Raw genomic sequence first — 27,160 nt, 5'->3', positions numbered from 1 at the left:
GCTTTAACCACACAGCTATGTTTCAAATGATTTTAAAAATGTTCAAGAATTTGGAGTAACTTCTAAAATAAGAAAAATTTGGAAAGGTATATAGTGGTTTCAGTGAATTAGGAAAAATGTTATAACATCAGTTAGACTCTCATGCAGTGTTCTCTTTTGATTCTTTGACACTCAAGTTTGACTTAGCCTTTCTTTCATCTAGATCAGATTCTCAACCAGGGTCCATATAAGATTTTGGCAGGCCCATACAACAAGATAGTAAATTGGGGATCCGCAATAGTATTTTACAAGTCCCTGAAAAAATTTTTCTTTAGATATATGTATTGGTATATATAGCAAGAAGCAGCTAGGTTTCTTACTCTAACATTTTACACAGTTCAACCTGCACAAGTTAATGTGGAAAACAAAATAGGAATACTGAAAGAAGTGGCTATGAAACTTGCTTTTCAACATTGAATAGCTATGGGAGTCCATCAGTATAAAATAATAATCAAAGGGGTCCATAGATAAAAAATGGTTGAAAACCTTGATATAGAGGGTCAATAAAAATGTACTGATATACATCAGTTCAGCATAACTGGAGGATACTTTGTGGGATATTTTCTGACTCTCACTGTTCTGAGTTCAAATCTCATAATAACCTACTTGAACAAAAGACTTTATTCATTGCCCAGTTTAACATTACATTCTGGTTTTGGTGCCTTCAGTGAAGTCCACTCAAATACAAGCATCTGAGCCAGGTTTCTGAAGCTAGAAACCTGGCTCTGGAGAGAACCTGTAGAAGAGGAAACTCTGGAAAGGATCGTGGGTACTGGATGCCTACTTGACTACAAGAAAAAAAGTGGTGTCTGTAACAAACTTAATATAAATCCTGATAGAGTGTTTTAATTAGATTATGAACACTTTAAAGCAAGTGGTTTTGTATCATGAAACCACAAGTGGTATCAGGTGGTTTGGTATCAAACGAATTGCACTCTTAAAGTCAGTATTGCCGAAACTGCAATCAATGACAACAACATCTAATTTTATACAAATAAAATGATAATACACACCTCCTCAATAGCGTATTGACAGCTAACATCAGCAAAGACCAGCGTATCTTTATGTTTCAGTTCATATCGCACCTCAGGGGTTAGGAAAAGCTGAAATAATAAAACAGGGGGAACATAAAGAAGGTACACATACTTCTGTATCCATGCCACAAATTATCATCAATATCGAGTTCCTCTATACACACCAGAAGAAGGCTGGTGGGGGATAATGATGAAAATGGTAATGGTAACGAAGATAACAAAGGAAAACAGTTGACCAATATTCTAAACAGCAAAATCTCATCAATACACAAATCTATTGAGTTAACCAATAAAAAATATATGAAGTGACTTACTGTTCCTCTTCGAGACTTATTGCGGCTGCTCATATCATAGAGTAAGTGAGAACGGCCTGTGACTTCTATACAAGCGTGTTTCTTGGACAGTGACTAGAAAAAAAATTAATAGCGGAAATATAGAGAAGCCTGACAACACTATTTTATTTAATATTTTTTTTTATGCAAAGAGTTGATAATTTATTTCAAGTATGAGAAGTCTAGTTGTGTATGTTATCAAAGAAATGACTAAATGAAGGAAATGATAGTGGAATAAGTCTGGTGTAGGAACTAAATGACATATATATATATACACACACATATACGACAGGCTTCTTTCAGTTTCCGTCTACCAAATCCACTCAAAAGGTTTCGGTCGGCCCGAGGCTATAGTAGAAGACACTTGCCCAAGGTGCCACGCAGTGGGACTGAACCCGGAACCATGTAGTTGGTAAACAAGCTACTTACCACACAGCCACTCCTACGCCTATAATGTATTTGGCTCACAATAATAAGGTTGTGAGTTTGATTCCCAGTGGAGATTTGTGTCCTTGAACAAGACATTTTGTTTCATGTTATTCCAGTCTATTCAGTTAGTAAAAATGAGCTGTACTTGTAGTTCAGTGAGCCAGCCTTGTCACATTTGGTGCATCATGCTGAATCTCCCTGAGAACCATGTTAATGGTATGCATGTCTGTGGAGTTGACCATATCAGCTGGAACACTTATCATCACCAACAGAGAACCAGGTCAGTGTAGCAACTGAATGTTGTAAGTGTGGTGAGTTTTGTAGTGCATTGAAATGGAACATAGTGCAATGACAACATACCACCAGAATCGAACTCACAATTTTATGATCATTTCATGTAAAAAGCATCCCGTCCACACTGTAAAGTGGCTGGCATCCTGCTGTAAAAACCAAGCCAAAATCGACCTTGCCTGTGCAAGTGCAATGTAAAAAGCATTCAGTCTGTAGGGTGGTTGGTGTTAAGAAGAGCATTCAGTTGTAAAAACCATGCCAAAACAGACACAGAAGTCTGGTGCAATCTTCTGCCTGGCCAGCTCCTGTCAAACCATCTAACCCATGCCAGTATGGAAGGTGGATGTTAAATGATGAGCTGACTATACTAACCACTATGCCATTGCCTTCACAGTCACTCTATTACACTGTGCATATATCCACTGCTATACACCATCACACATCATTGATGTATGAGACAAGTATGATGGTCTATAGTAGTGGAACACAGACAGTGCAATATAGTGATTGAATAATCTGTGGGAAGACAGGTAGTACAGACACAATGTAGTGACTGAATCTTGTAAATGTGGTAGTGAATACATAGAGTGTAGTAACTGAATGATGTTAAGTAATGGTGGTGCCTGTTAGTAGAAGATAAACAGAGTAGTGACTAGATGAAGTGTAGTGGTGAATGGGAGTGGAGCACAAAATGTGTAAGGCAGTGATGGTAAACCTTTTGAGTCAAGAAGGTTGAAACTTTAATATTATTTTGATAATCCTGTTAATATGTCTTTTACACATAAAGCTTTAGTTTTAGATAAGTGCTTATAAATAATTAACTTATTGTTCTAATATATAGGGCCAACACAACATCTGTATGTAAATTTGAACTCATGACTACATGGTTGGTAGTCAACACTTCAAATTCACAAGAATTATGCCTCATTGTAGATGCTTTTGACCTTCTGATGATCTAAATTTCATAAACATCTTTTAAAAAGCTGATTTTGATTCTCTTAGTTACATGGATAAATAACGGAATGTTTGTATTTCTACATCCCACTCTCAGAGTATTCTTACAGTGAATGAAAACATTTCCAATGAAGAAACAAGACAGGAGAGACACAAAAAAAAAAAGAAAGACAAATGAAACCATTAAGACAAGTGAAATGAGATATAATATTTTAAATGAAAACTGTTTTACCTTAACTGGAATGCAGACTTCACAGGAATGTTCATGTCGGCCAATAATGTTCTTTCCTAGGAATTTCCAGAATCAAATACAAAGAATTAGAAAAAGTAAAATTTAATACTAAAATGAATTCTCTACTAACAAGTTGTAGTAAAAGTTGTTGATTAGCCTCATGCTAGTCCTGATTAAGTGGAGGCGCAGTGGCCCAGTGGTTAGGGCAGCGGACTCGCGGTCATAGGATCGCGGTTTTGATTCCCAGACCGTTGTGAGTGTATATTGAGCGAAAACACCTAAAGCTCCACGAGGCTCCGGCAGGGGATGGTGGCGAATCCTGCTGTACTCTTTCACCACAACTTTCTCTCACTTTTACTTCCTGTTTTTGTTGTGCCTGTAATTCAAAGGGCCAGCCTTGTCACACTGTGTCACGCTGAATATCCCCGAGAACTACGTTAAGAGTACACGTGTCTGTGGAGTGCTCAGCCACTTGCACGTTAATTTCACGAGCAGGCTGTACTGTTGATCGGATCAACTGGAACCCTTGACGCCATAAGCGACGGAGTGCCAACACACACAGTCCTGATTAAGCAGACATGTGATCAAAGGCATTCCAACAGTGATCATCCTGTCTCTATCCGAGGCACAGTGAACCCACAACCATATTTCTTCATGTGGCTTTCTTTCCTAACATAGTAGGGAATAAATTGAGAGAAATCTGACAGGTGTTTCTAGTAGGTTGAGTCACCACACTGAGGCTCATTTAGCAATGAGTTTACTCAATAGATTCAATTATCTCAATTTGTCATGTATGTATTGTGCTAACTGTCACATGCACTATACATACATACATACATACATATATATATATATATATATATATATATATATATATCAAACAATAAGCAACACGGATTTCAAAAGTGATTGCAGTATTCACGTTTCATGCTACTTCAATTTATTTAAGTAATATGAGCATTACCTTAAATGCAATATGAAGAGCAATCTTCAGCTGCACGAAAAATCCGGAAATAGACATATTACAAATGTGGCAACATATTAAAACCAAGTGGGAGAGAGCATACATAAAATCCAAATGTGAGGAAGAATATATAAGTCCATCTTGACATAGCAGGGTCTATCAGGCTAGTAATTGATTCTAGACAAAAGTTTTAACTGTCTCAGAATTCTATTGTTTCTTATCTAGTGGTGATAGCAAAGGGACAATTACTTCTAAAGAGAGGGGAGGTGTAAGCAGTATGCATGGACAAGGCTATAAAAGTATTAGAATCTAGAGGTTTCACTGGTCATAGTAGTATCAGGTCATTTTATTACTATCAAAATGTTGAGGAATTAATGTTGAGGAATTATAGCCCTAGGTATATGGGTCAAATAGGTTTTTTACTTTTAGTCTGAATAGAGTAACAGTATAGTGGTACAGACAGCAACAGAACTCTAACTAATGTTTACACAATAAGAGGTATGTTAATAAAATAAAATGAGATGTAATTATCTTCCACAAAAATCATGAAATAATGTCAATATTGAATTCAGGGGCTCTGGATAGGGTGTAAAATTTAAGGATATTAAGTATATTAAGTATATAGTGATCATGAACACTACTTTGAATTATCTTTAAAAAAAACTTATTAGCTGACGATAAGATAATGATACTATTTAGGAGACACATAGGTAAGCCTTATTTATATAATGTGAATAAAAGATAAAAATTATTATCGGATTTACATTAGTTTATAATAATGTGTATATTGATGTTTAAGGGACTGAGAAAAGAAAGGATGTGAGGAAATAACAAGGATAATCAATACAGGAATCTGATGATTGATTTAAGTAGATTAGATGTTAAGGATAGAGATCAGGAATATATGTTGTAAAGTTTCAATTACCAAAATAAATATGTGCTAATTGATAGTTCTAGATGACCATAATAGAAGTAAAGTACTATAAATTTTGATAACTTTAGTTATTTAAATAAAAGTCCTATTTTTTAAAAAAATTAAAAGTGCGAGTAGAGCAATGCACACATGATACCCTAAGGTCTAATCTATTATTGATTAGATTAGGATTGTTCCTAAGTTTTAAAATTTCATATATTTCCATAGAACACAATTCACATCCATATCTATTATTTCTATAAGGTTGAGCTTTTCTTATAATTTCCCATTTAAGGCTAAAATTAATACTATTGTCTTTTAACTCCCAAATTTTACTTGCCAAAGTTGTACTATTTGCCTTATGTCTAAGTCTAAATGAAGATTTATGGTTATATATTCTCTGTTTCAGGTTAATACTACATCCTATATAAATATAATTCTCTGTTCTAGTACTAATGATGCATCTGTATGCATCATTAGTACTAATAATATTAGGGATAAAATCCAAAATTACAGGTAAAAACTCAATTAAAATCAATTTATTAAAAATTAAAATTAAATTAAGTTTCACAGAGTAAAATATAAATATATATATATATATATGCCAGTAATATCAGTGCGCCTGGCAAACCGTGATGTTTAAGCTGCATGCAAATTGGTTAAAACCTTATTCAAAAAAATTCAGCTTGTCAGAGCCTTCTCAAAGGTATAAAAAGGAAGAAGTCAGTCATTTAACTACAGTTGTCAAGCACTCAACTCAGCTGCCAGTTAATAAATTTTCAAATCTGATGATTACTACGAATGTATGAAAGCATTAATTGAACTTTATGAACATTACCAAATATTTTTTTAATGTTTAACACACTTCAACATTGTAGAAAATTTTTTTTTTAAATACAATAATAAAAAACATGAAAACCAGACCATGCTATAACTTTATATATATATATATATATATATTACACCATTTCGAGCGTGGCTGTTGCCAGTACCGCCTGACTGGCCTTCGTGCCAGTGGCACGTAAAAGCACCCACTACACTCACGGAGTGGTTGGCGTTAGGAAGGGCATTCAGCTGTAGAAACTCTGCCAAATTTGATTGGAGCCTGGTGTAGCCATCTGGTTCACCAGTCCTCAGTCAAATCGTCCAACACATGCTAGCATGGAAAGTGGACGTTAACAGTCTACAGCAGTAATTCCCAAGGTGGGGCCTGAGAAAATTCAGGTGGGGCGCGGGGCATAGACGTGGGCTGTGAAAATATTTGTACATGACGAGCGGTCATCGCAGGCACAACCTTAGATTCCGTCTTTCCTTTGAAGCCTCCACATCGGAAACTCTCGCACCCCAGCGAGACAAAGAAGATCCCGCACTGACTGAGCAATAAACTTACGCGCATCCCTATACATGTAGCATGAATCACTACTGGCAGTAAATGATGCATGAAATTTTCATCGACAGGAACTGCTGGCATTACTATTCAGATAAGCCAATCAATTGCCTCAATTAGTTTATACTGAAGAGTGCGCGCATCTAAGCTTTGTTATAACCGCCGGCAAAAAATAGTCTATAAATTGGGGTTAAACCACAGCTCTTTATTTCAACATAAACTATGCAGTGATTTTTTCAAGGCAGCAGCCAACTCAGCTCAGGTGACTCGTTGTTGCCGGTTGTTTCCACGAATCACTTTCTTTTCACACTGCAAAATTCATCGTCTCCATCGCTTTCTTGGATTTGTGTCATCTCCCGAGACTTTCAATACTGTACCTTTCAATTTTAATATCTTTTGTTAGCCCTATTGAAAATGAGCAAACCAAACAAGAAGACTCGTCAATACGCGGTGGAGTTTTTGAAGTTTGGATTCATTCCTGATGAGCATGATGAGCGTAAACCGTTTTGCTTATTATGTAATCAGACGATGAGCAATGAGTCAATGAAGGCAGGTAGGCTGGAAGCGCACTTAAAGGTAAGACATCCTAATAATTCTAATTTAGATTTGGAATACTTCAAATCATTGAAAGAAAAATTTAAAAACCGAACAAAACTCACTTCACTATTTCATGCAAAACAAGCGCCTCATACTCGTGCCCTTGAAGCCAGCTACGAAATCTCCTTGCTTATAGCAAAACATGGAAAGAATCACACTATTGGAGAGCAACTGATTAAACCTGCTATCTCAATATTCTTAAAAACTGTATTACAAAAAGATGATGGAGATATCAGGACTATGCCACTCAGTAATAACACTGTCTCGAACAGAATAGATGAAATGGGGCAAGAAGTTGAAAGCCAGCTCATTGAGAAATTAAAATTGCGTAAGTTTTCATTACAAATGGACGAATCCACAATCCGGGACAGTGAGGCTCTGTTATTGACTTATGTGAGGTATATTGACCACGAGGAGTTTCAGGAAGAGATGCTGTTCTGCGAATCGTTTGAAACCACCACAACTGCAAATGATATTTACATCAAAATCAAACATTATTTGGATGCAAACAAAATACCAAAGGAAAACTTACTGGCATGTGCGGCAGACGGTGCACCTGCCATGATGGGCAAGAATACGGGATGCTTAAAAATGATGAAGGATGAAAATCCAAACAGGTTGACTGTCCATTGTGTAATACACCGAGAAAACTTGGTTGCCAAGAAATTGTCCCCTGTTCTTAACAAGATTCTTCAAAGTGTGATCAAGTGTGTCAACAGCATTAAAAGAAATTCTAAATCTGAACGTCTTTTTAAGCAGTTTTGTATAAATCAAAGTGCCGAACATGTTCGATTATTGCTTCATACAGAAGTAAGATGGCTATCAAGTGGAAACTGCTTAAAGAGGTTCATGGAATTATTTGATCAGATTAACGACTTTCTTAGTGATAAATGTGAAATGAAATTGCTGTCAACAACGGATGGAAAAGCATTTGTCAGTTATTTGACAGACATATTTGAGAAACTTGGAAACTTGAATAAACAACTTCAAGGTGCAAACATGACACTTATTGATGCAAAAGCAAAGATTTTTGGATTTATTACAGCTCTCGAATTATGGAAAAAGAAATTTTCCAAAAGAAATTTCAGTGAACCTTACTGGTTGAGTAAATGTGAAATAACGAATGATGCTGGCATTGTAATTATTGATCATTTAAATATCTTGATAAAGGATTTCAATGACAGATTTTGCGATTTAAAGGCAATGAATTTTCCTTCTTGGTTAACTCAACCGCTTCTGATTAACGTTTCTGATGCTACAATCCAATACCAAGAAGAGTTATCAGAATTACAACATGATGAATCAGTGAAGACTTTGTTTAAATTGAAAGGTACAAAGATGTGGCTATATGACGAGGTTGAAAGAAAATATCCTAAAATTTCTACATCAGCGAGAGAGCTACTGATTCCTTTCCCTTCGTCTTATTTGGTCGAATGTGGTTTCAGTGCAGTTGATAATTTGCTCGAAGCCAAGAGAAACCGGCTTGAGATTACAAAACGTGGCGATTTACGACTGAAATTAACAAAGTTGTCTCCTCAAATTAAAAACTTGTGCTGTATGCATCAGGCACAGGGTTCTCACTAAATTAGTCGAGCTGACCGTCAAATAATTGAACTGAAAAAACGTGTTTCTTTATTCTTTATAAATTGACATTTTTTAAAAACATGAGAAATCGTAATAATTTTATCGATTTATTGGGTGTTATGCACTTTCAGTGCCTGTTGTTTCAATTCTCAAGCTATTTTTTTGTATTTTGAATACAATTTTTTAATTTTTGATTTTTTTCAATTGTAAGTAGGCCCACATGTACTTGTAAATGTGAGTGGACATGGGAAAAGGTGGGGCGTAAAAACTTTTGCTATGAAAAAGTGGGGCGCCGGGAAAAAAGGTTGGGAAACACTGGTCTACAGCTTCTGCTACCTCAGTGATTTAATCTCCACTGCAGTAGATGGGCGTTCAAAAAGCTTAGTAACCAGAGTTAGAACATGGTGGAAAATGTTCAGGTAGCTATTACCTTCGTTAGTAACAAAGGTTTCTCTGTCCAAGTGAGGAGCAGATTGTACAAGGCCTGTAGTCAAAATGAAATATTACATGATAGAAAACTTAAGCACTGAATGTAGAGGATGTATAAAGGCAGCAAAGAAATGAAGCAAGTATGCTCCACCGATGTGTAATATTAGTGTGCACAAACAATGGGATATAAAAGAAACCAGCAGTTATGTGCAACAGAGAAAACCGAGTGGTATGAATATGTGATGCATACAGAAGGTGACAGTTGAGTAAAGTAGTGCCAAGCAATTCTGCAGGGAAGGAAACTGAAGACATGGAAAAACATGATGAAAGTTGGCCATAAGATCTGAATCTCATGGAGGTGATGACAATGTCATGTTTGAAACTATTTTCTGTTGAGAAATGTCAAGTTTATTGAGGTAACATGACTTGCAGAAAATACCAAGTCTATTTGTTTTTGGTTAGATATCTAATATCATTACTGGAATAACTCCAAGAAATTTAATTTTACAGTTAAAATTCGAAGATTGGGATGAGATGTAATGAATGTATAATATCTATTAAGCAGCAGTGACAAAAAAAAAAAAAAAAAAAAAAAAAGAATAAGTAAAAGGTAAACAATAAAACAAATATCTAGAGAAACTTTACCTCTAAAAATAGGAAACAATTTATTTTTCAAAGCTTGATGATTCAGAATTGTTAGATGAGCCACCTGAAAAACAGCAAAGGTAAGTGTATGAAGAACATAGTCATATAAACAAGAACTACCACCTAAATTAGTAAATTCTGTAAAGACACCACATCTTACTCCCATACAGCATTGCAGATCTCATGCAACTCTGATAAACCCTTCCTTCCATCTTTAAGAAGAACTTTTTCCCATATAATAATGCTCCACATTAGATAATCCTTAAATTTACCTGTTGAGGCAAATACATCTTTTCTATCTCAATCTTGGAGCATTTAATGCATTTCCTGAATGGAATTACAGTTTTTACGCATTTTTCATACAAAAGAAGTTTTTCAAATCAGGCTCTGGTTCCCAAAAGTCATCACTGGTGTTATTTAGATTTCTACTGCATTTTTTTGAACAACAATATCATTAATTACAGGTTTTCAAATGGCTAATGACAGTTTCATGGCATTTATGACAATGAAGGTCACAAAGGAGCATCTGTGTAACAAGGCCAGAACTAATACCACAAAGTATGTTTGTCTGAAAGTAGTTTATTGATTTTCTTGCCAATATTTTACATCTTACATAACACACACACACACACGCAGTTTCCTTCTACTGAATTTTACACACATGGCTGAACATTAGAAGCATCAGTTGTGGCGTGCAAGAGAGACGATTGCGCTGGTATGGACATGTGGTGAGAATGGAGGAGGATAGCTGCGTGAAAAAGTGCCACACCCTAACAGTTGAGGGAACCCGTGGAAGAGGTAGGCCCAGGAAGACCTGGGCTGAGGTGGTGAGGCAAGACCTTCGTACATTGGGCCTCACCGAGGCGATGACTACGGACCGAGACCTTTGGAAATGGGCTGTGCGTGAGAAGACCCGGCAAGCCAAGTAAGATCGTTGCCAGTGCCCCTGGACTGGTTCTTGTGCGGTTGGCACATGAGATGCACCATTTTGAGCGTGGCCGTTGCCAGTACCGCCTGACTGGCTCCTGTAGGATTTTCGAGCGAGATCGTTGCCAGTGCCCCTGGACTGGCTTGTGCGGGTGGCACATAAAAGACACCATTTCGAGCGTGGCCGTTTTCGTGCGGGTGACACGTAAAAGCACCCACTACACTCTCTGAGTGGTTGGCGTTAGGAAGGGCATCCAGCTGTAGAAACTCTGCCAAATCAGACTGGAGCCTGGTGTTGCCATCCGGTTTCACCAGTCCTCAGTCAAATCGTCCAACCCATGCTAGCATGGAAAGCGGACGTTAAACGATGATGATGATGATGGCATTAGTTAGTCTGAGGTTATGACAGAGGATATCCAAAGCATAACATTGTAGGATTGAACTTTGAAACATGTGGTTACAAAATGACCTTTCTATCTCTTGTCCAATATTTTGAATCCGGGTGTGTCCCCGTTAACTGGGGTGGCTGGATCTACCTCACTCCTACAGCAACTGCTCTCACACCATCTCGCCCAGTTTTGAGCGTCCTCCCTCCTCAAGCCAACCCTTCCAATCTCCTCCTCCACCTGTCCCCTGCATGTCTTCTTTGGCCAACCTCGCTTTCAATGTTCATTCACTCTAAACTCATGCACTTTCCTCAGAACATGATCCTCATCACTCCTCAACACAAGTCCATATCCACTGCACTCCATTTGCCCTTGCCAGCTGTTCCACCGATTCCTCCAACCACAGCATCCCCATCAAGTCTTCAGCCCTCCTTTTATCCAATAGTTTTACACCTCACATTGCTCTCTCGGTCCTTCTCAAAAATGCCTGTGCTAGTGCCACATAAAAAGCACTGAGTCCACCCTGCGGAGTGGTTGATGTTAGGAAGGACATCCAGCAGTAAAATCCCTGCTAAATCAGAGACAGTAGATTTGGGTAGATTTTCTACCTGGCTGGCTCCTGTTGACCATCCTACTCATGCATGCATAGAAGATGGACGTCAAACAATGTTGATGATGACTCAGGAGACAGAGATAAAGTCTCAAGTTGTTTATGAAGACTCTTGAGGCATTTAGAAACAGTCATTATCATCATCATCATCAGCAGTTAACATCCATGCTCCATGCTGGCATGGTCTGGACAGTTTGATAAGATCCAATGATCTCAAGGAATGCATCGTGCTCCAGTGCCTGCTTTGGCATTGTTTCTATGGCTGGATGCCCTTCCTAGTGCCAATCACTTTACAGGGTGTACTGAGTGGTTTTTTTTTTTATGTCACCAGCACTGGTGAGATCACAATGAAACTTGCAATTTATAAATCCCAAGGGTTTAACTTTATGCTTGGAGATGAGAAGTAAAATGGGATAAAGTATGAGAGAAAAGGGTCAGAGCAGAACAAGTTTCTAGCTGTAGAAGTGCCATATGACTACTTCACATGGCACAAAACAAAAAAAGAAAAGAAATTACTCACCAAGAGAATTGATGAATAAACTGAAAGATCATTTAAAAACAACCCAAACTCAGATGTACACAGTCCCAACACAAATAGAAGGTATTCAACTTTAGGGATCATCAATTTTAGAACTACTTATAACAGATTACTTAATTAAGAATACCAGCTTGTTTGTGTGATGAGTCAGAACATATGTTGCTCCAGATTTGATGCATATCTTCCAAACTAACAAACCAGAAATATAAATTGCTTCTCTTACTCTTAACCCATCAAGATGCTTCTCTTACTCCTAACCCATCAAGTAAAGACTACTTTTCTCCATATACATCCCCAACAAAACTATAAATATCAACCAAACTATAAACATGTGTCTCTTATCAATTATAAATATTTGCCAAATACTGTGATCGTTGCCAGTGCCGTTGGACTGGCCCTCGTGCCGGTGGCACGTAAAAGCACCCACTACACTCTCGGAGTGGTTGGCGTTAGGAAGGGCATCCAGCTGTAGAAACTCTGCCAAATCAGATTGGAGCCTGGTGTAGTCATCTGGTTTCACCAGTCCTCAGTCAAATTGTCCAACCCATGCTAGCAAGGAAAGCGGACGTTAAACAATGATGATGATGATGATGTATTGTAAGTACTCAGTTTATTTAACTCTTGATAATATTCTAAAGGTCTCTTGAGAAAACTGTAAAATTACTAACCGGAAGTTTACTTTTCTCAGCATCATCTTCTACATCACTGAAAGTGATAGCTTGTGTCACGTCCAGGTCCATTTTGAAGCGATTTTCTGGAAAAATAAAAACAATTAATACACAAAGATATCAAATCACTTAAATGAATAACTAAAAAGAAAGCAAAATTCTTGCCCCAAAAGTACATTCCGAAATACAAAACTATATTGAAGTCTTCTGAAAAATCAGAAAGAGAAACCAAGGCTGTAAGAAATACCAAAATGAGCCTCAATACTTCCCATCAATTTGCAAAGGTTTAGCCATAGTATATTAAAGAATAGAATCAGTATTTCAAGGAGATGTGAAAGCATGTGGTCTGGTGGTTAGAGCATTACACTCACAATTGTAAGGTCACACTTTCAATTCCTGGAACAGGTGGTGTGTTGTGTTCTCAAACAAAACATTTCATTTCATGTTGCTCCAGTCCACTTAGCCATAAATGATTTCCAGCAAAAGATGGTAAGTTAACTCCATGAAGGACCAGCATCCCATTCAACAGGGAGTGTTGTAATCTTAGACGCTTATACACCACAGAAACTAGGTGAAAGTCTGTTCTCATGAGTTCAAGGGCTCATGATTGTAAGATTGTGGTTTCAATTCTTGAACCAGGCGATGCGTTGTGACCTTGAGCAAAACACTTCATTTCATGTTGCTCCAGTTCACTCAGTTGGCAAAAATGAGTAATCCTACAATGGACAGGCATCCCATCCAAGTGGGGAATATATATGCCATGAAATTGGGAAACCAGCCTTTATAAATCAGTATGATTCAAGAAGGAAGGAAGGTAACTAATTCTAATGAAATACTGGTTTTAAATTTTGGCATAAGGCTGGCAATTTGGGAGGAGAGGGTAAGTCGATTACATTGACCCCAATACTTAACTGGTACTTATTTTCTGAACCCCAAAAAGATGAAAGGCAAAGTCAACCTCAATGGCATTTGAATTCAGGTCAACTTTGCTCTTATCCTTTCAGGGTTGATAAAGTGAAATATTGCATGATATTTCATGCAAGTGTTTCACCTCCTTGCTCAGACTGTATCATCATCATCATTCTGATTTTAAAGACCATTTTCCCATGCTTGTATGGATTAGATGCATTTCAATAAGGCAGATTTTCAAGGCTGGACACCCTTCCTGTCACTAACCCTACACTAGTCATGTTCCTTTTTGAATAAGAGAACAAAACTCACATAGCCTAGACTTCACCCATAGGGGAATAATTCTGTCTTTCATCTTCCTTTTAACCCTGCAAATATTTTTTTCTCAATTTCGTTACACTCATTTGCTATCACAAAACCAAACTTGAGTTTGTGTCTCCAGTATTAAAGAGACTATGAACTTCTGACCAGCACATCTGAAGAGTCATCAATACTGTCTAGTGGGTAACATTCAGACCAGTTATATGCCATCACCAGTAATGTAGCATTTGACGATATATATGCATACATTATTACAATTTAAGATAGTTTGATTCGGCTCAATGTGGCTTAAAGTTTCGCAGGCTTCTTACAGAAACCTAGCACATTCAGGCTCAGATACTGTTTGCAGGCATGCAAGGTAGAGGGTGATGAAATTTGGCTGCTGTTTCTAGCAGACCAGGCGACCAAATAGAGGTCCCTTGTTTGTAGAATGACATGCCAAATGATAACAGGATAATCGCTACAGAACTTAAAATGATGCACTATGATCCAGTACATTTTACTATCATAATCCTTTCTGCAATAGGCACAAGGCCTGAAATTATGGGGAATTGGGTAAGTCGATTACATCGATCCCAACGCTCAACTGGTTATTATTTTACCGACCTCGAAAGGACGAAAGGAAATAAAATCAACCTCGGCGGAATTCGAACTCAGAGCATAAAAACAGAAGAAATGCCGCTAAGCATTGTGTCCGGCGTGCTTAACGATTTTGCCAGCTCGACAGCCTTACATTCTATACCCAAACTCTTTAACAAATAATCGTTACTTACAGGAATAGTACTAATTATATGGATGGATTTTGTCTTGTTGATTCAGGAAAATAAACAAATGAGGCTTATGGCTTCTCTCCTACCTCTTTTGATTGGCAACTCATTTAGTAGAGATGATAATTTGGATTATTTTTCCGAGAATTTCTTTCGCTTTTGGTATATGTACCAACCACTTTCATCGATCAGAACAGATCGAGGCCTACGCAACAACTATTTATGAAAATAACGAACACTGTATTCATGTAACATGAAATTGCGTCATTTATATATTTGTATAGAGCTATTACTTAACTTTACACGTTAGATTTACAATCACTACAATGTAACAACAAATCGTTAAGAATGTAAGAGTAAAACACTACATAATGTCTATCTTACAAACATACACATATACGTATATTCATACACGCATATATATTGTTTTTATAACACTTTCTATCATTTTAAATAAGAAAATTATATATATTGGATTTGTACATGGATCAATTATCGATATTTATTAAGAGACTGGGGGCAATTTAAATCGATTATACTCATCCATCACTCACACTGTTAGGCTTCATGCTCACGTTAGGAATCAATATTTATTGTCAATCTGATAAAACATGAGAGGAATCTTAGTTTTAGGCTAATTTTAAAAATAAATGAAGATCATATACGAAAGTTTGTCTGTACACAGATATATATATATACGTACACACATACAGATATATATTTGTGTGTGTGAGTATATACATATATATATTCTAAATAGACAGTTTTTAAGAAGGATCAGGTAATAAACTTACCACTGTACTAATTCCTATAAACTTGTAAACTACGTCATTTACTTTCTCGAGTCCCGCGCATTTCAAACGGTGTTAGAATAAAAGTCAAACGTGGAACTTTATTCCGGGTAGCTGCAATAAATTTAGTTGTTTTCGAAAATGTGATTAACAATGATTGTGGATATTGATATGTTGACTTCGATTTTATTATAAGGATTTTTTTTTACAAGCATTTCTAGTATTGGTTCCTCATGGGAATGGAAACCGGGTCTTTGATTAAGTTTGTTGAGAAATTAATGTATTACGACAGCATCTGCAACTAGGAATTATGGATAATGATTTTGTATGTCGTATAATGTGGCGAATAAGGTATTGAACTATTAAATTACGGTTCATCAATTAAAATTTGTGGCTAGTGTTATGCATTTCTGGACCAGAGTATATAATTGTATGATACAGAAAATACAATAATCTGTCACAAAGTCATGACACTTTGGTTCTAATTCGCTGTAAAATAAATACAGCACGTAACTGGAAATTCGATTCTACCTGTCTCAGTTTACAAAATAGACGTGAATGGGTACTGCGTTTTCTGATGGAAACTGATCACCTACTAGTGGGTACCAAAACGCCAGTCAGTAAGCATTTGTGTTGCATCTTAAGATAGATTAAGCTTTTGAGTGATCTCTTGAAGATGTTAACTAACTGATCTTTCGGTTATATATTCTCTCATCCATCATCTATCATCTAGGTCGGACGACTTTCCCAGAACAGTGATATTCGCCATTGTTTCAATAAGTTCATTTGCCAAAATAGTTCACATCCACCATACTGCATCCTGTGATTTCAACGTACCCTGGCTCAGGTAGTTATATGTTATTTAACTTGTAACTGGGACCTTGACAGGTGCTACTATTCCGGCTCAGAGAAGACCTGGGAACAATAATGGCTAATAGATGGTTCCACACTCCTCAAAACCCTAAAACTCCCAAACCAGAGTCGCTTGACCGGATGCAGTATAAAGTCATACGCAGTCACATTCTCCAAATGTAAATCTTACGCATGCGGATCTTGTTCAAAACGGGGGCGCCAGTTTTCATTTATGTTTTATGTAGTGTTTTTGGTACCGAAAGACTTTCAAACTTCGTATACTTATCTATTTTGTGTTATAGAACAGAAAAAAATTTTTGTATTCAAATTTATTTCATGTAAAAAATTGTCTTATTTCGATAATTTCAACCAATCACTGACAAGTATTCAGCTGTTTATACTTACTCCTTTGGTAGTTTAAGCGGTGTAAAGCGTATTTAATCTCCATTACTTCTGACATTTTGGCAGAGCCAACACACGTCTTTTTCTTGTGCTAAGGAGGATATATTAATTTTTCCATCGAGATTTTGTTTGCTGTTGCGGTGTGAGTTCGTGTCTGTCTAACTCTCTGTATTGTACAACTGTTTAAATAACTGTCGGTATACAGTTATTTTCGCCCTACGGGGCGAAAAAATTCCATGTAAAAAACTTTATTTGTGTTTTTGTCTTTTGACAAATATGGCTACTCTAATTGTAGCGGAAAGTGTCCTTCCCATGGAGGAAGAAAGAGTATGTAAAAGTGTTTCCAAAGGAAAACCAAGTTTTGCACAGGCCATTGGAGGTGACTCCATTGAAATAAAAATGTCAAAAGAAAGTCTGTATACATACCGGAAATATGTACAAAAGGTGGATGGTGAAACGAAGCTAATTCCACCACCCGAGGCAGTCAACGCAATTAAGGAAAAAATTGTGGTATACAAGGTATTCAACATTAAGGAAAAAAAAATTGCAGAGGCGCGTAATGAACTGGTGGAGCTGTGTTTGGCGCCAATTTGGTCGAAAGTCATTCACGTAAACCGCGGTACAAGAAGTGCAACTATCGAAGTTCACTTCGAGTCGGCGGAAGTGGCAAAGGAGGTTTCGACAGAAACCTTGAAAACAGAACTAATTATGCTGCTGCCCACTTACATGGGAAAACGAACAGCACGTGTAACTGTAGAAGACATACCATTTAGGTATGACGCAATGTGGGCGGCAGCGGCCGTAATCTTCGACGTGGAAGAAAATATAGAAATTTTAAGCACAAGGAGAAGGAAAGCAACCGGAGAACAATACTCTGGAAAATTTGCCCGACAGGGTGTCTGTGGGGGAGGGACATACCATTCGCGTGTCAGTTGAGGGACGGAGACCCAGATGTTTCAAATGTGGACAGAAGGGTCACGTTCGCTCAGCTTGCACAAAAAATAAACAAAACACCATTAAAGCGAGTGGCGACGCTCCTGCGAAAGTGGACGAGGGAAGAAGAGAGTCAACAGTCACAGTTGCAGTGGAAAGCAGGAAGACGGAAGAAAGTGGAAAGCAGCAGGAGCGAGTAAGCGTGAGGACGTCTGAGAAAATGGTGACGGAGGAGGAAAACGAACCAACACAAACGGCATTTAAAACTGTTACAAACAAAAGGAAGACGCAATCCACTCCAGACTCCCCTCCCCAAACACACAAAAAAAAGCTGCAAACTTGCAGACAGAGGAAAAAAAAAAAAAACCTCCCACACCTATCCCGCTGGTACAACACTCATAGGGCAGAATTTTAAGACCCCCCCTAACCCTGTTTTGAAAGGTTGTAAAAAAAACGACAGGATAGTAGCCATAAACATGAAGAACGAGAAGGTGGTGAAATACACAAAGGCCCACCCTCGCATAAAGTTCTTTAAAAGTGGTACGGAGGACGATAAATACCGCTACGCGAGGGTGGCCGAAGAGGATTATAAAGAAAGACTATTTCAAGAACATGTTTTAAACAAATTTATTATAGACGTCTCCAATGACGTCAAGGAAGGCAGATTGATTGTCAGCCCGGCAGCCACCCCAACCCAGAGCCCGGTGGCAACCCCGAAAAAGGGCCCAGTAGAAGCGGAAGGAGTAGGGGAGGATGGCAAACGAAAAGTGCCATGCTCCCTCTCACAACCGTAAGTGTTTACTTTTACCCTTATTTTTTCCGATGATTAAGTTGGGTAGTTTAAATGTGCGTGGAATGAGGTCGAAATGGAAACAAGCTTGTTTTCTGGACGACCTCATTTCACATAGAATAGATGTGGCTGTGATCACCGAGTCCAAGTTGGAAGGACCTGGGGCGTTCTCGCCCCTCCTCAATGGCTACGAGAAATTTATTTCGCCGAGCCGGAGGGGAGGTGCAGGCGTGGTGGTTCTTTTTAAGGAGGACTTGGAGTTACAGATTCGTACTGTCTTTCTGGACCCAGAAGGTAGGCTGGTTGTCCTAGATGTGACACATGAAAGTAAGCAGTCCTTCAGGTTGGTGGCTGCCTATGCTCCTAACGGACAAGGGCAGTCGGGTTTTTTTCGGAACCTGGAGTACTTTTTATTGACGTCTAAAACCATAGTTTTGCTAGTGGACTTCAACACTATTCTCGATGCGCGCGTCGATAGTGTGGGCTCCACCGATAGGAAAGGGAATCCTTGCCTCAAGGGTCTACTAGAGAGTTTTAATCTCGTAGACCGCTTCCGACTGGATGAGCCGAGCGTTCCACAGTGGACGTGGAGTAATAACGACGGCTCACTCAGATCGTACATAGACAGAATTTTTGTTAGGGAAAGAGATAAGAATAGTTTTAGCTGTCCACATTTTTGTATTGTGCCTTACTCGGATCATAAACTTGTGACGTGTGAGGTACATATAGATAAGTGTCATAAACAGGGACCCGGGTATTGGAAAATGAACAAATCTATTTTGACTTGTTTAACTTTTCGTACCCGGATTAAGGAGTTAGTGCAGAGGGCATTATGTGGCACCATCATTAATAATAGATGGTGGCACGCCTTCAAGAGAGCCATCCGTCTTGAGTCCATTAGATTTAGCAATCAGCTAAGTTTAGACAGGAATAGAATAGAGGGTGACTTAGTCAAGAGTCTAGATGAGGCAATGGAAGCTGGCTCCGCATCCAAAGTGACAGCAGCGAGAACGGTCTTGTACCGACACCTCAATGCCAAACACGAAGGGTTCCGAGTCAGAGCTAAAGTACGCGCTGGGAAACGAGAAGGTATCAACGTAGCCAGATGGGCTCGTCGTGTGGAGAGTCAGAAGGGCAAGAAGTCCTGCATTAAGTCTTTAACTGACGAGCAGGGGCGCAGGGTCTATGGACAGGAGGAGATGCAAAAGGCACTTCACCAGCATTTCGCTCGGGTGTTCGGGGAGGGCGGTCCGCTTGAGCGCGGGGAGCCCTTAAGGGATTTCCTAGCTGGCAGGCCTCGACTCTCGGCGCGTGAGACGGAATGCTGTGAGGGCCCGATCACTCCCGCGGAGGTAAGAGAGGTGCTGGCCGGATGCGTCGCGGAAAAAGCTCCGGGACTGGATGGTCTGCCCTATGAGTTCTATCGTTTAATGCCGGACTTGTTTGGGGAGGTCCTGGCAGGCGTCTATACAAACTGGCAGCAGAATGGGAGGATTCCCAGTTCTGTAAGCCGGGGAGTTGTGACGCTGATCCAGAAGGACCCAAGCAAGGGGGATAGCATTAGTAATTACAGGCCCATAACTCTACTAAACGTAGAGTTAAAGATTTTGGCCAAGGTGTTAGCTAAAAGGTTGACGGCTGTCACGGAGAAGCTTGTCGGGAAGGCACAAACCTGTGCAATCCCAGGCAGGTCGATCCAGGACAACCTTCACCTTCTTCGCTACACCTTAGACAGGGTTGGGAAATTAACCGGTAAAGGAGGGGCATTGGTCCACTTAGACCAAAGTAAAGCTTTCGATAGGGTAGACCATCGGTACCTGGGGGCCGTCCTCGAAGCAGCTGGGCTGGGCCCAGGCTTTCGCGGGTGGATCTCCGCTATGTACAGCGGCATCAAGTCCACCGTCCAGATAAACGGTTACCTAACGGAGCCGTTTTCGATCATGCGGTCTGTTCGTCAGGGGTGTCCCCTATCCCCGGTCCTGTACGTCTTGGCCCTGGAGCCATTGTTGCGGAGGCTGGAGAAGTTGGGTGACATCCCTAATGAGATTGGATGCGGTAAGTTCACTTCTGCTTATGCGGACGACGTCACTCTCATCGTGTCTAAAGAAGCACAACTACCTCGTGTAGAAGAGGCTCTCCGAAGATACGAAGCGGTGGCAGGAGCAAAAGTTAACAAGGACAAGTCCATCGGTTTGCGCCTCGGCACCTGGAGGAACAAGCCGTTATCGTCCAGTGTCGTTGGACACTGGACAGATGGTCCTGTTAAGTTGCTTGGAGTCTGGTTTGGTTCAGACTCCCAGACGGAGAAGAATTGGAGCGAGGTAGTGAACAAGGTGGAGGCCATAGTTCGGAAGTGGTCCGAAAGGTTTCTGTCCTTGAAGGGTAGAGTGGAGGTGGTGCAGGTGTTTATAGCATCTGTAATCACCTACCGCCTGTCCGTTGTGCCTTGCCCCGATTGTTGGCTAAACAAGCTGGTAAGACTCCTCTTCCGCTTTTTGTGGAGGGGGGGAAAGCCACTTGTGAGGCGCTCCGTGTGCTGCCAGGAACCGCTAAAGGGTGGTTTGGGGATGCCCTGGCTAATGATGCGCAGACATGCGTTGAGGCTGAGACATCTCTGGTGCCACCTGGAGGGTGATAAGGTGTGGAGTCCGTTGGCGGAGGAGTTCTTGCCGCGACCGGCCTCGCTGGAAAGATTTAAACCCGGTCTCATTAAAAGACGTAATTTGACTTTATGGCAGAAGGAGTGCCGTCAGGCACTCTGGTTTATCCACAAGACGGGCAAGGCTGGCTGCGGGAATACCACCTCGGTGTTCTACAGAGGGCTAGTGGAGGGCAAAAACGATGACGTCCTAGGAGAGGCTCTGGGGTTCGACGAGAACCAACTTACTGCACTGTTTAGTAAACCTTCAAGTCGGAGTACATGGATAATTTCCAAATATCTCTGACTTGGCTGTGTTACAGGAATGCTCTACCTGTTCGCGAGAAGTTATCCAGGCACGGTTTAGCAGTGCCACCGACATGTCCAAGATGCGAGTGGGACAGTGAAACTGTTCTACACGCTTTTGTACATTGTCGGCAGCTCTCCAGCTTGATAATTTATGTAGAACACGTGTTGTCGCATCTGGGACGAGTACAGCTGTCGGCTAGGTCTATGATAAAGCTGATACCGCCAACTGGACTCTCAAAGGAAGGTGAGGCTTGCTTTTTCTGTACGGTAGCAGTATTGAAAGAGTGCATATGGAGGACAAGAATGGAAGGTTTGGGGACAGGGTCCTACATGTCCGGCCCTGGATTGCTGAATTACTTCAAATACCATCTGAAGAGCAAAATAGGGCTGGAAAAGAGAAACCTGTCAGCCAGAGTATATGAGCAGAGATGGAAGGAAGTGGTGAAAAAGGTGGGTGTAAGTCACCCAAACTAATCATCGAAAATAATAAAAGGCAAGCTGCTGGGCCTTATAGGCTGCCGGGTTGAAAAACCCAATCCTTCTGTTATTTTATATACGCGTTTAAGTATATGCGTGTGTATGTGTAGGGATGGATATGTGTGTGTATGTATGTATATGTATGTGTGGGTGTATATATATGTGTGTATGTGTGTATGTATGTATATACATATATATATATATATATATATGTATATATGTGTGTATGGATGTGTGTGTATACGCATATGTATGCTTGTATAATTGAAAGAGGAAAAAAAAAAAAAGTCAATGAACATATATTAAAACTATCGTAATTTTTAAAAAAGACAATCGTAATTTTTAAAAAATCATAGAACTCGCACATTTTGTTCATTTGTTTGTCCTGTATTGTACCCATCTGTGTTTCGATCCTTCGTGATCATAATAAAAATATTCAGAGGCAACACACGTGTGTTCGTTTTCCCTAACCCTAACCCTAATTGACTTGCTCCTTCCCTCAAAAACCATGCCTTGTGCCTATAATAGAAAGGTTTATTAGCTACTGCCAATATGCTTCAGCCATTTTTTGACAAGGAAATAATAATTTTATCACCGCGAGAATCGTTTGTTTACGTAGTCAGCACTTAATTTATTCGGCTGAATGGACGTCAGTCATTGGTTGAAATTACAGAAATACGACAACTTTAACATGAAATAACTTGCGATGTACGTTTTTTTGTTAAGAAGACTAAGAGTAAAAGATGTTTTATATGACACATTCTACCAGTGTCCCAAGTTTCAAAGTGTTTCGTTAAGAAAATACTGGTGCCCCCGTTTTGAACAAGATCCACGCATGCTCCTGTACAATATTGTACATCATCTCAAAGATTCTTTCATCACTATTTCAACAAAGTACAGTGAAGTCTGTTTCGCTTAAGATTCATATAAGTCTAAAACTGGTCCGGATTTGTCTTCTGCACTTGATACAATAATTATAAAAAATATTAGCAAATAAATAGTTTTGACGTTTTCTCATTGCACAATTATTTCTGATTAGTTTTTAAATGTTTGTAGCATTAAATATAGAAACACTAACTCATCACAACGTTTTGCGCTCTCACCTCCCAGAATACTATACATATCGTGGATTGAAACACATGTAGGGATCTAGTTTGACCTTGCCTGAGATTTGAAACCAAATCCACCTGCTTGTTGCTTGTCAAAACGAGCGGGAAATCCTCTCCACACCAGATGATTGATGAGGAAACACTCGACCCCCACCTAGGATCTGTGCTGGTCAAGGAAAGTTAGGCCTTTGCTTAAGGTTTACTGACCATAGTATATATAACAGAGAGAATTTCATATCGCTTCCTCTTATGTGTCAGCTATGACCAAGGAGCAAAACCCTATCTTTTGTGTCAGTCAGACCAAGGAGCAACACGCTCTTTTACGTCAACGATGATCAAGAGCAACACTTCCCTTTCGGCCGCAAGAAAGACGATGTCACCTTTATCCTTTCTTCCTTTCTAGTCAGCACCGTGGATTCCTTACTCTTTCACTCTCTACTGACAGACAACCTTTTTCTATACCATCAACTACTAATCAGCGAGCCAACTTTGCTACTGTATCTCTAACATGTCGGGCAAACGAATAAATATATATAAATAATATTTCTTCCTTCTTGGTGTTGATTCTTCGATGTTTACTGGTTACTCAGACGCGAGAACCTTGAAGCGTTACATCTATACGCTACATTCAGTAGTGGGCTACATCCTATCGACCTGATATGGTACATCACATCCAGCCCGCTACACACATACAACCATTGTTTAGCAAAGAAGTTAAGGAAATTCCTTTACGAACCTCGAGATTGTGCTCCAACGCCTTACTATACCATGGTTCCTGATTTAGGTACATGGCCTGTAATTTTGAGGATAGGGGTGTGGTAAATATCACTGAGTGCAGTACTAGACTGATAGTTTATTTTTACCGTTGACCTAAAGTTGGATATGGGGGACTTGAATTCAGAATGTAAAGAGCGGGAAGAAATATTGTAAAATATTTGTTCCGACGCTCTAACTATTCTGTCAACTCGATGCCTTCATATTTAATATAGGTACAAGGCTAACAATTCTGAAAGAAGGATTAGTTGATACTGTTAACCCTTGACTGGTACTTCATTTTATCGAACTTAGAGGGATGCAAGATAAAGTTGACATGGGCAGGATTTGAACTCAAATGCCATATCATACAATAAACATCATTTGTGCAATCCTAACAGTAGATATCAACGGCAATGTTGAGTGTACGATGCATCTTTGTGTTCCAGTTCAGTTACCATCTACAACAAGAAAGTTACTGGTTTTGGTTTTTTTTAATCAGATGAGGTGAAGGCGCGTGTCCTAGTAGGTAGTGGGGTGTTCGGCTGGCGATTATAAGGTTGTGGTTTCTCTTCTTGGACCATTATGTCATTCAGAAAGGTTCTTCACTTCAGCCAGAGTGCAGGTGTAACCTCCCCTCTCTCTCTCCCCAGCTGTGACATCCTCGATGTTCTGCTGGGCCAAAGATGCGTGGGTGAGTTGGGGGTGTTTGCTCAAGGCTATACAAACACCTAAAACAATTAGCATAATTATGATACATGTTACCAAGCCATTCTCACTCACGAGTGAAGGCTGGCTGCACAGCACTTAAAAAATGGTTTTTATATCAGATTTGACAGAGAAACGTACCAACGTATGATCAAAGGCGTTCCGATTCATATTTTGTTTCTTTCTTTCTTTCTTTCTTTCTTTAAGATATAAATCCCTCTTCCCCTCTCCTTCCACGTATCGCTCTCTGTTTCTTCTTAGACAGTTAAAAAAAGGATGGCGACCAAGGTAATATGGAACACCTCTCCCCAGAGGTAAAAAATGGGCTTGCATACAGCCAACACCACTACCTAGAGCAGTGATTCCCAACCTTTTCGTGATCGCGTACCACTTAGAGGTTTCGTATAGCCGCCGGGTACAACCTGGTTCCATGGTTCCAGAAAAACTCAATTCGATCAGATATCAATTTAATCACAAATGAATTAACAACAAAGAACACAACTCAATTTAATGCGAGGGCTGAATCTGCTTCTTCTCCACCAGCTGGTCAATGCGACAGTGTACCAACAGACGTCATGCAGATGGCTCTTCTAACGTTTTGATTGTCCAAATCACTTCAGCTCACTGTTTTAAAGTGGGTAAGAGTTATTTCTCTGTAATCCACTTTCCCTGATTGACGAACTCACTAGGTAAAACATAAAAGACTGGGAAAGTTGATTGATTTGGAGAGCATTAATCACATGCTGACCGAATATTGGAAAAGGCACAAACTAAAAATCGCATATTACCCCGAAAGTGCTCGCGTACCACCTGGAAAGCCCTCGCGTACCAATATTGGTACGCGTACCGCAGGTTGGGAACCACTGACCTAGAGAACGTAAAATTATAGAAGAATCGATGACAATTCATAACCAACAAAATCTGGGTCTCAGAGTCGAGAACTGTGGAGAAAAGCCACCGATGGCTCATGCTCTGTAGGGAGCGAAGGGCTTAAATAAAAGTAAACTCAGTATATTGAGCATTATCTGGTAAGTAAACGTTTCAAGTATATCCCAAGAGCAAAGAAATTTTAAAGAAACTATCTGTAATAATCTTAAAAAGTTCTAACTGATTAGTTTTCTTGCAGATTTGAGCAATTCAGAAATTTATAAAAAAAAATAATACAATTATGAAATATGCTGACAAAATAGATTTCAGAAATTTGAAATTAAATATGTTTCAGGGGTTGTTTTTAAGAGACCTAAAAATGCATCTAGACGACTTCTAATCGAGCCCCAGTTGGAAGCAAAACTTCATTACACTTGTAATGAGTTGATTTAAGAGAAATTGAATGTGAATATGTTCAAGTAATCTTGGATAAACTTTCATTCAGTCAATAAAAGTTATGGTTAACTTTCAAAATACCTTTTATTATCCCTAGTTTTCATGAATAAAATTTAGAAATTTCTAAGTATTTTATATTAAGTACTTAGTTTTTATAAATATGTTTGGAAATTAGATCGCTTATTTATAAGAATTTACCTAGAACTAAAAATGTGTAAAATACCTGGGTACAATGTAACTTTCCAATGACTAAAAAAATTCACCACAGAACATTTTAAAGTAGGTAAGAGTTACTTCCCTGTAATTTGCTTTCCCTGATTGATGAACTCACTATGTAAAACAAAATATTGGGAAAGTTTTCAGCGTATTCGCTTGAAAATGATTTCGTTTTCAATAGTAGTAGTAGTAGTAGTAGTTGTTGTTGTTTCATAAATTGACAATACTCTTCGTTCAACTTACTGAAAGACTGATTATATTGCATGTATTATTTCACAACTGCTAGCCACACATGTACATTTGACCTTTCTATTTGACCTTTCATCGACTTTTTCTACTTTGCGTTTCTTCGGTAGCTAACCACTTCGTCGTGGCCTGCTGAAAATAAACACTTTTCGCATGCTTTGCAAGCCAGTTTATCATGAGACTCGAGGGTTTTTGCAATGCTCTGACCATCATAACCAATAAAGCTGTTCTTGGCGATAGTTTAGAAAATGTGGATCGTGTACACATCATTTTTATTATATCATTTCTTTTTTCTTTACCTGAAAGATTTGGTTCTGAACATAACATGACATTGTCGAGTAGTGCTTAAAACACTGAGCTGAAGTGATTTGGACAATCAAAACTTGGAAGAGCATGACGTCTGTTGGTACACTGTCAACAATTTTTTTTAGATCGTATAAGACAAACAACAGGGGTTTCTGTTTTTCTCTGCAATTGTCTTACTCAGAAAATCATGTGAGTTGGACCAAAAGATGGGCGAAAATCACTTTGACAATGATTTAGAGACGGTTTAGAAGAATTTTTAGATCTTTAAATGCAAATAAGACTCGCTGGCTTTCCCCTATTTTCAGGATCAGAGTGAAAAGATTGATTTTGAGCGATAATTTTGTATGTTTC

At 39.1% G+C, this 27,160-nt stretch overlaps 2 protein-coding genes across 4 annotated transcripts in view; one reads left to right on the top strand and one right to left on the bottom strand.

Moving 5' to 3' along the window:
* The window catches only part of LOC106875749 (uncharacterized), a 51,355-nt gene extending 35,541 nt beyond the window's left edge, over positions 1–15,814 (bottom strand). For 2 of the 3 annotated variants that reach the window (XM_014923999.3, XM_014924002.3), the window contains exons 1-6: positions 15,751–15,814; positions 12,960–13,045; positions 9,831–9,894; positions 3,312–3,367; positions 1,388–1,480; positions 1,053–1,142 (exon numbers count right to left, since the gene is read on the bottom strand). In XM_014923999.3, coding sequence (XP_014779485.1) covers positions 1,053–1,142; positions 1,388–1,480; positions 3,312–3,367; positions 9,831–9,894; positions 12,960–13,031 — 375 coding nt within the window. In that variant the 5' untranslated portion in view covers positions 13,032–13,045; positions 15,751–15,814. Of the gene's footprint in view, positions 1–1,052; positions 1,143–1,387; positions 1,481–3,311; positions 3,368–9,830; positions 9,895–12,959; positions 13,046–14,962; positions 15,464–15,750 lie in introns of those variants that run through there. The other variant, XM_014924000.3, reaches the window with a different exon arrangement.
* Positions 6,157–9,785, top strand: LOC149134408 (SCAN domain-containing protein 3-like). The gene has a single exon (XM_089356475.1). The coding sequence runs from the start codon at positions 6,990–6,992 to the stop codon at positions 8,754–8,756; it is 1,767 nt and encodes a 588-aa protein (XP_089212601.1). The 5' UTR covers positions 6,157–6,989; the 3' UTR covers positions 8,757–9,785.
* Positions 15,815–27,160: the final 11,346 nt, after the last annotated feature.

The sequence above is a fragment of the Octopus bimaculoides genome, chromosome 8, assembly GCF_046866305.1.
Source record: "Octopus bimaculoides isolate indiv1 chromosome 8, ASM4686630v1, whole genome shotgun sequence".
In the NCBI taxonomy this organism is placed as follows: domain Eukaryota; kingdom Metazoa; phylum Mollusca; class Cephalopoda; order Octopoda; family Octopodidae; genus Octopus; species Octopus bimaculoides.
Note: the sequence above shows the minus strand (reverse complement) of the source record. Positions and strands in the feature narration are given on the sequence as shown.

What these genes read in the sequence shown, in the direction of transcription:
- LOC149134408 (XM_089356475.1), top strand. Translation starts at nt 6,990, where the DNA reads ATGAGCAAACCAAACAAGAAGACTCGTCAATACGCGGTGGAGTTTTTG.